General features: G+C 43.9%; 1 protein-coding gene and 1 pseudogene across 1 annotated transcript in view; both read left to right on the top strand.

The window, feature by feature from the left end:
* IARS2 (isoleucyl-tRNA synthetase 2, mitochondrial) overlaps positions 1–2,388 on the top strand; it is a 128,875-nt gene extending 126,487 nt beyond the window's left edge. The window contains exon 22 of the mRNA XM_085890334.1: positions 1,851–2,388. Coding sequence (XP_085746460.1) covers positions 1,851–2,388 — 538 coding nt within the window. The remainder of the gene's footprint in view (positions 1–1,850) is intronic.
* Positions 2,389–6,808: 4,420 nt separating this feature from the next.
* On the top strand, positions 6,809–7,974 carry LOC147023269 (uncharacterized; annotated as a pseudogene).
* The last annotated feature ends 268 nt before the right edge of the window (positions 7,975–8,242 follow it).

Raw genomic sequence — 8,242 nt, 5'->3', positions numbered from 1 at the left:
CTCCCCTTTTTACCCTGTCACTCAGTAAAGCCGCTGCTGTGTATCATTTTTTCTCCTGTTAAAGCATTTGCTTCTGTATATATATATATATATATATATATATATATATATATATATATATATATATATATATATATATATATATATATATATATATGTTTTAAGAAACGATTTTTTTTAAAATCAAAGGTCAGGAAATGATGGTGTATTAATTTTATCACAGCTCCATTTGAACAAATATTACATGATTGCACTATGCAGGATAAGTTTTGGATAACCCGTAAAAGGATAAGAACTTGGACACAGGAGGAAGCCATTTGGCCCATCATTTCCTGGTGTTCTATCAATAGCACGAAATAAATCCATCAGTTTATCGGTGTTTTTTCGAGAGGTTGTGAAATATATCACGAAGTGTTTCCTCGTCATCCATCCGACTGGATGCAACATTAGGTAACATGGACCACGACTCTACTTCCGGTTTGTTCAGTCACCGGTTATTGTGGCACCATTCCTGCCATTTGGCTTGTACTGTGATCAGTTTGGCATTATTCTGCGCTCCATTCACTTCGGAATCATCCCTGGTGTCCAATTTGTCCAGGCGGTTCGGCATCAACCATGGAGCCCGTGTTGAAGGTCAGCGTCATCACCAACATCCTCTTTACCCAGTCCGTTCAGCAACATCCTTTCTCGGTGTCCATCTTAACCAGATGTCACGTCAGCGGCATCTCCACCACCCGGCTTGTCCAGTCATCGCTATAACAGCCATTATTGAACTTTTATTTCACCGTTACGGCCAGGGAGTTTGAGGTTCACCATGAGGGGAAGTACTCAAGTTTCTCCCGAACACCCGGTCCTGAAGCCGCCGGCCACAGATAACTCCGCGATCCAACAGGCTGTAGTTCTTACGCAGCCATAGCCACTTGACTTCGATTACCGGCCTCGCAGGGTTACGCTTCGATGTTTCTGCGATAGCTTTCTATTGGCACGGCAACCGAACTGGAGGCCACGCCCTCAGCGCCGCACCTGCTGATCTTCTGCCAAGTGGAACAGATAGGTGCAGCACCGGCTAACAGAGCAAATCACGTGGGGTATAACTTCCCATCTAACTATGTTTGTGCACTGTGTTGGACCAATGAAGGAAAGGACAACGGAGACAGAGTTTAAATAATAACCAACAATTATTTATTTACACACACAAGTAAGCAATCATTTAAAAGTGAGTATCAACAGGCAAGAAACCAAAAGGCACGAAAGAGAAGATTTAACCACAGTACATATTCTTAAACAATCTTATTTACACAAAGGACACATGGCCATCATTCAATTTAGGAAGAAGAAGAAGAAGACACAAATAACTGGGAAGAAAAGTAATGAGAAAAGAAAAGTAGGGTTAACTCTTTTTCCCTCACCCCACACAGTCCAATAGGGCTGTGCCAGTCCAAATAGACTGGGGAATGGGGTGGGGGGGGGAGGAACGTGGGGAAGATGGGCAGCGGCCATGCGGTGCGATGGGACAAGTAGCTGCATTTCTGAGGCATCCAGAACAAGCAGACAACTTATCTCCGGCATCCCATCCCAGCGGGGGATGGATCAGTGGGGTAAAGGAGGGATTGTTGAAAGTTTCCAAAACCATCACAGTACATATGCCAAACCAATATGTCATGAATCTCTTGTGAAGGTTGGACCGTGTACAACCGCCAAGTGAGCTGCTGTTGGCTCGGCCGAGTGCGGCTCGGTTTAATGGAATAAGATGGCACTCGATCCTCTCCATGTGTCCTCATCATTGTGCTAATAAAGCACCACAATTGAGGACGACGATTTGTCGAACCATGACGACATTGCATGGTCAGGTCCCGGCGTGGGCCAGAGACAAACTTTGAGCTCTTTCCGCAGCAGCTCAGTCTCTATTTCATCACTAATGACGTTGCCAATGCTGGGAAATGGAAAGCGATTCTTCTGTCGTCACTCCCGGTGGAGGTGTTCTGTCTGCTGTCTGACTTGATTTTACCTGCGAAGGTGTTGATGATGTCGTCACCTCCGAATCCACAGTCAAGACATTGCACGACCCTATTGAACCGAGAAAGTCGCCACAGTTATTGTGGTGTGAGTTCAACAACCCTGGTTCGGCCTCCCCATGAGAGGGTAGTTGGTTTTGTTTCCAGACTCAAGCATCTGGAAGAGGATCGCCATTTTGGTGACGACGAACGGTTGCAGAGATTGAAGGATCATCTTATCGCTGGGTTGCCGGATGAGAATATGGTCGCATCAGTCCTTCAGATAAAGTTTGAAGAGATTACGTCTGCTGAAGTGGTTGAAATTTATAGTGGAATGGATGTTGTGGTTCGTTATCAGGAAACAGCAAGCAGTGTTGCCCCTGCATGTGTTTGAAGGGTTTGGACCATGTCTCCTTGGATCATGACTGGTTACACACAATTCGTCTTCGTGCCTGGCCTCAGGAAGCTCGTAGGTGCTCAAGGTCACCTACACCTGAAGGAGGTCGTCGGTCCGCGATTCAGTAAGCCTCGACCTGGGCCATGTGCTCTTCCTGATCGGGTCAATGCGGAACTCGACTGATTGGAAAAGATCGGTGTTGTTGAACCAGTGGCACACTCTGAGTGGGCAACGCGCATGGTCACAGTGCTCAAGGTCTCCTACACCTGAAGGAGGTCGTCAGTCCGCGATTCTGTAAGCCTCGACCTGGGCCATGTGCTCTTCCTGATCGGGTCAATGCGGAACTCGACTGATTAGAAAAGATCGGTGTTGTTGAACCAGTGGCACACTCTGAGTGGGGAACGTGCATGGTCACCGTGCTGAAGCAGAATGGAGGTATCCACCTGTGTGGTGACTTTAAAGCAACCGTTAACCCCAACCTCTGTATGGAGGAATATCCACTGGGAAGGCAGCATCAGGGGAATGGAAGGAAGAGTAAAGCACGGGGAGGCAGCATACCAGGGCATTCTTATTATTTTAGCATCTACTTATCGTGGTGGCAGGATGAGTTATTTACAGGATTCTCGATGAGACACAGCATTGAGACAGGATTTTCCATATCGGGTATGTAGGTGGTTATTTGAAAAGACAGGTAGGTAGGTGGTTATTTGAAAAGACAGGTAGGTCGGTGGTTATTTGAAAAAACAGGTAGGTCGGTGGTTATTTGAAAAGACAGGTAGGTCGGTGGTTATTTGAAGACAGGTAGGTCGGTGGTTATTTGAAAAGACAGGTAGGTAGGTGGTTATTTGAAAAGACAGGTAGGTCGGTGGTTATTTGAAAAGACAGGTAGGTCGGTGGTTATTTGAAGACAGGTAGGTCGGTGGTTATTTGAAGACAGGTAGGTCGGTGGTTATTTGAAGACAGGTAGGTCGGTGGTTATTTGAAGACAGGTAGGTCGGTGGTTATTTGAAGACAGGTAGGTCGGTGGTTATTTGAAGACAGGTAGGTCGGTGGCTATTTGAAGACAGGTAGGTCGGTGGTTATTTGAAAAGACAGGTAGGTCGGTGGTTATTTGAAAAGACAGGTAGGTCGGTGGTTATTTGAAAAGACAAGTAGGTCGGTGGTTATTTGAAAAGACAGGTAGGTCGGTGGTTATTTGAAGACAGGTAGGTCGGTGGTTATTTGAAAAGACAGGTAGGTCGGTGGTTATTTGAAAAGACAGGTAGGTCGGTGGTTATTTGAAAAGACAGGTAGGTCGGTGGTTATTTGAAAAGACAGGTAGGTCGGTGGTTATTTGAAAAGACAGGTAGGTCGGTGGTTATTTGAAAAGACAGGTAGGTCGGTGGTTATTTGAAAAGACAGGTAGGTCGGTGGTTATTTGAAAAGACAGGTAGGTCGGTGGTTATTTGAAGACAGGTAGGTCGGTGGTTATTTGAAAAGACAGGTAGGTCGGTGGTTATTTGAAAAGACAGGTAGGTCGGTGGTTATTTGAAAAGACAGGTAGGTCGGTGGTTATTTGAAAAGACAGGTAGGTCGGTGGGTATTTGAAAAGACAGGTAGGTCGGTGGTTATTTGAAAAGACAAGTAGGTCGGTGGTTATTTGAAAAGACAGGTAGGTCGGTGGTTATTTGAAAAGACAGGTAGGTTGGTGGTTATTTGAAAAGACAGGTAGGTTGGTGGTTATTTGAAAAGACAGGTAGGTCGGTGGTTATTTGAAAAGACAGATAGGTTGGTGGTTATTTGAAAAGACAGGTAGGTTGGTGGTTATTTGAAAAGACAGGTAGGTCGGTGGTTATTTGAAAAGACAGGTAGGTTGGTGGTTATTTGAAAAGACAGGTAGGTCGGTGGTTATTTGAAAAGACAGGTAGGTTGGTGGTTATTTGAAAAGACAGGTAGGTCGGTGGTTATTTGAAAAGACAGGTAGGTTGGTGGTTATTTGAAAAGACAGGATAAAAAGTTTATTGAGAAAAATCAAGTCCAAAAATTCATCAGACAAGTTTCAGGATTAGGATTCTCGTTTGTTTCTTCCCTGACAAGTATATTTCAGGATTATGATCCTGCTTTTTGTTCGATGTATACTAATTTTATTATTTAAATTTTCAGAGTTATTGTTATTTAATATAGTCCTGATGGTGAAGACCTGCTGCCTTGCTCTAGTACTGATTATTTGAAAAGGTAGGAAGGATGAAAAGTGACTAATATATTGACAAGCCGGTAGGCGGCCATGGGTCGCCGAGCATCCGATGACCTTTGACCCCTGATCTGAGTTAATCTAGTACTAAGTACTTACGAAATTGCAATCGCATCGGTTAACCCGTGTATGAGCAAGGGGGCTTTGAATGGTCATTTTGCCCGAACAATGCACTCATTGACCTTTGACCCCTGACTTAGCCGAGGTAGCTCAATATGTCCTGAAGCAAAGTTGTAGTACCCATTGAGTACTCTGTACCTATGAACTTTCAATCGCATCGGTTAACCCGTGTAGGAGCAAAGGGGCTTTGAATGGTCATTTTGCCTGAAAAATTCACTCATTGACCTTTGACCCCTGACCTAGCCGAGATAGGTCAATATGTCCTGAAGCAAAGTTGTAGTACTATGTACCTATAAACTTTCATTCGTATCGGTTAATCCGTGTTGGAGCAAGGGTGCCTTGAATGGTAATTTCACCCGAAGAATGCACTTATTGACCATTGACCCCTGACCTACTCGAGATAGGTCATTATGCAAATGAGCAAAGTTGTAGTACTCATTACGGTCTCTAAGCATGTAAAGATTCATTCGATTCGGTTCAACCGTCTTGGAGCTAGTGTACTTTGAATTTTCATAGGGAATGCTCAAAGGCCCTCGGACACCCAGGTTGAGAGGGTTACCATTTGGAAACTATAAGATATAGAAAAAAATGGATGTCATATAGCGGATAGAGAATGACCTTAAGATTATGCATACCAAATCTCATCGAGTTCCATCTACTAATAACTACTCAGTATCAATTTGAATGAAAAGTAACGAAAATGCGGTTTGATATCGGAAATCCCCAAAGTTTGAGGGGGTGCTGATACAAAGATATAAATGGGATGAACAAAGATATAAATCAAAAATCCAGCTCGATTGTTTGTGCACAATGTATTCCAGACGATCCGACCATAACCCCAAGAGGAGTAGCATTTGGCGCGAAGGCACCTCCAGCTCTCGCATATTATCGATTTTTGCCCTTTGACCCCTGACCTAAGAAATATCGGTCAATATGTCCTGAGGCAAAGTTGTAGTCCTCATTGCGTGCTATGAACCTGCAAAGTTTCATTCGGATCGATGCACTCACCTGGTCGCTAGAGGGCCTTCAATTTTCGCCAATTTTCAGGCATACCCCATTTGTAGGGGGCGCTGCGGGTAAACTATTCCATATATCACAAAAAACGGAATATATTTGGTGGAGCATCACCTGTAGATGATGTATGCCAAATTTCATAAGCCGACGTGGGATAATGGCTTTCGGAATTGATTTCGCATGAACGGTACCGATTTTGAAGGTTTTTCGGCTGTTACTCGGGAACCAAAGCGTCCCTAGCAACCATCACAATTTCCAAAGCACGAGGTCATAAGATGTACCTACCACCCGAGTTTGTCAAAATCCTCCCACATTTACTCCCAATTATGCTGATGACAAACGAACAAACAGACAGAATTACTGACAATAAGGGTCACCTATTTTGGTGACCCAACAATAAGGGTCACATATTTCGGAAACCCAAAAAAAGAATCAACAATCGATGAATGTGATTTAGTCTTCTTAGTTAGTATCCATATTACTTTGAAGACTAGTTTTTTTTTCCTCGTATCAGCATGGTGAAATCATGATGTGTATGGGGCTGCACTGCCGGATCCCACAAGATGGGAGTTGGATTTTACGAGTTTCCAAGTACAAAGACGGCTGAGTCAGCACTCCAGCGGCAGAAACGGATTAAAAAAAAAGACCGTTTTTACAGCCATTTTTCCCTGGTGTGCAGGGGTTAAGCTTTTTCTTGAGGCAATGTTTTTTTTTATGGCCGGATGCCCTTCCTGACGCCAACCCTGGTCGCCTCGGCAGAAATGGATTGTAGCTCTTAAAAGAGTCGATGATACATCGGAACATGTAGATCCCCATGATCGGGGTTCATAAACTGCTACTGGAATGACACCCACTACCTGGCAGCCAGGAAAATGGCCTTTAGTCTGTGGTCGGCATTTTATGACAGGTGAGTTTAATGGATTAGATTGCTTCCCATCATTTGACTGACCTTCATGTAACTATGTTCATCTGTACTGTCAGAAGCAAAAGTACCTGTAAACCTGACTAAAACATATGATTAGTTTGCAGGGAAACCAAGTAGTGATCAGAGTCATGACAGACTTTGTGCCATCCCTTCACCGCACTCGCCCTGAGCCCCAGTCACTCGTACACAGGAAGAGAAGAAAAATTGAACGTTATGAGCGGCACCAACACCGTACTGCAGCCTCTGCCCCAGCCGCAGTTGAAGATAACCTCCCGGTTGAGGCTTGTTCTCCTGATGATGATGAGGATCAACCAGTTGCAGACAGCAATGAGGTGCTTGACTTGAAACAAAAGGTTGACAAACTCGAACTGGAAGTGACCAGTCTCAGGAAGGAGCAAGATGAACTGAAGGAGAAGTTAAACAAGAAGAGCTTCACCATTAGACAATTCACTGACCAGAAAGTGAAGAGGTATACTGGTGTTCCAGCCATTCATCTATTTGCTTGGATTGTAAGTCTTGTCGGTGAATTCATCACTGACCGTCATGTCGTTTCTATTCCTGACCAGGTGCTGCTTGTGCTCATGACACTTAGACTTGGTATTACCAATTGGGATCTGGCTTACCGGTTTGACATTTCTCGTACAACTGTGTCCGAGGTAATCAATGAATGTATACCTATATTTGCTCAAAGGTTTAAATTTCTGATCAGATGGCCAAGTAAAGAAGTTTTACTGAAGAATATGCCCCGTTGTTTCAAGAAAAAAATTCGTAAGTGCTATGTCATCATTGACTGCACTGAGTTTTTTTTTTTTTATGGAACGACCTTTCAATTTGAAAACCAGGGCAAAGACATTGTCTAACTATAAGCACCATCATACACTGAAATGTCTTATTGGTATTACACCTCATGGTGCGGTTAGTTTTCTTTCACGGTGTTGGGGTGGTAGAATTTCTGACAAGGAACTGACCAAGCGATCTGGATTTTATGATATGTTGAACTATGGTGATCAAGTTATGGCAGATCGCGGATTCACTATCTCGCAAGAGCTTGCTCAGAAAGGTGCTTATCTTGTGATGCCACCATTTGTCAAAGGCCGAAGGCAGTTACCAGGAAGAACTGTTGAAAAGTCGAGGCAAATATCTGCTCTGAGGATTCGTGTTGAACGGGCGATCGAACGGATCAAAAATTGTTATTTTGAAGAACACTTTTCCGCTGACTTTGATGCCGTTAGCCAGTGACATCGTTGTCATTTGTGGTGCCCTTACGAATCTCTCTCCGAAACTCGTAAGCTGAGATGATGACTGGCCAAAGTCCTGATATCTGTGACGGATTTCTACAGTGTACTAGGTTCGTTGTATCCATGGTTCGTTGATAAATTTCACATTGTACACCTATAGGCAAAAGTCTTAAAGGGGAAAATGCATTAACATCATCCAGACCAACAGAAATCCGCGATATACGAATCCGGTGTAATAATCCGGGAGCCCATGGAGATTTGTTTAGCATTGTGAGTACAAAAGGTTTGAGGCTTGGAATATGATGGGATACAACATGGGACCCT

The sequence above is a fragment of the Eptatretus burgeri genome, chromosome 7 (assembly GCF_056783735.1).
Source record: "Eptatretus burgeri isolate ZD-2024b chromosome 7, Ebu_testis_v1, whole genome shotgun sequence".
Classification (NCBI taxonomy): domain Eukaryota; kingdom Metazoa; phylum Chordata; class Myxini; order Myxiniformes; family Myxinidae; genus Eptatretus; species Eptatretus burgeri.
This window is presented reverse-complemented; position numbering and strand designations above follow the sequence as displayed.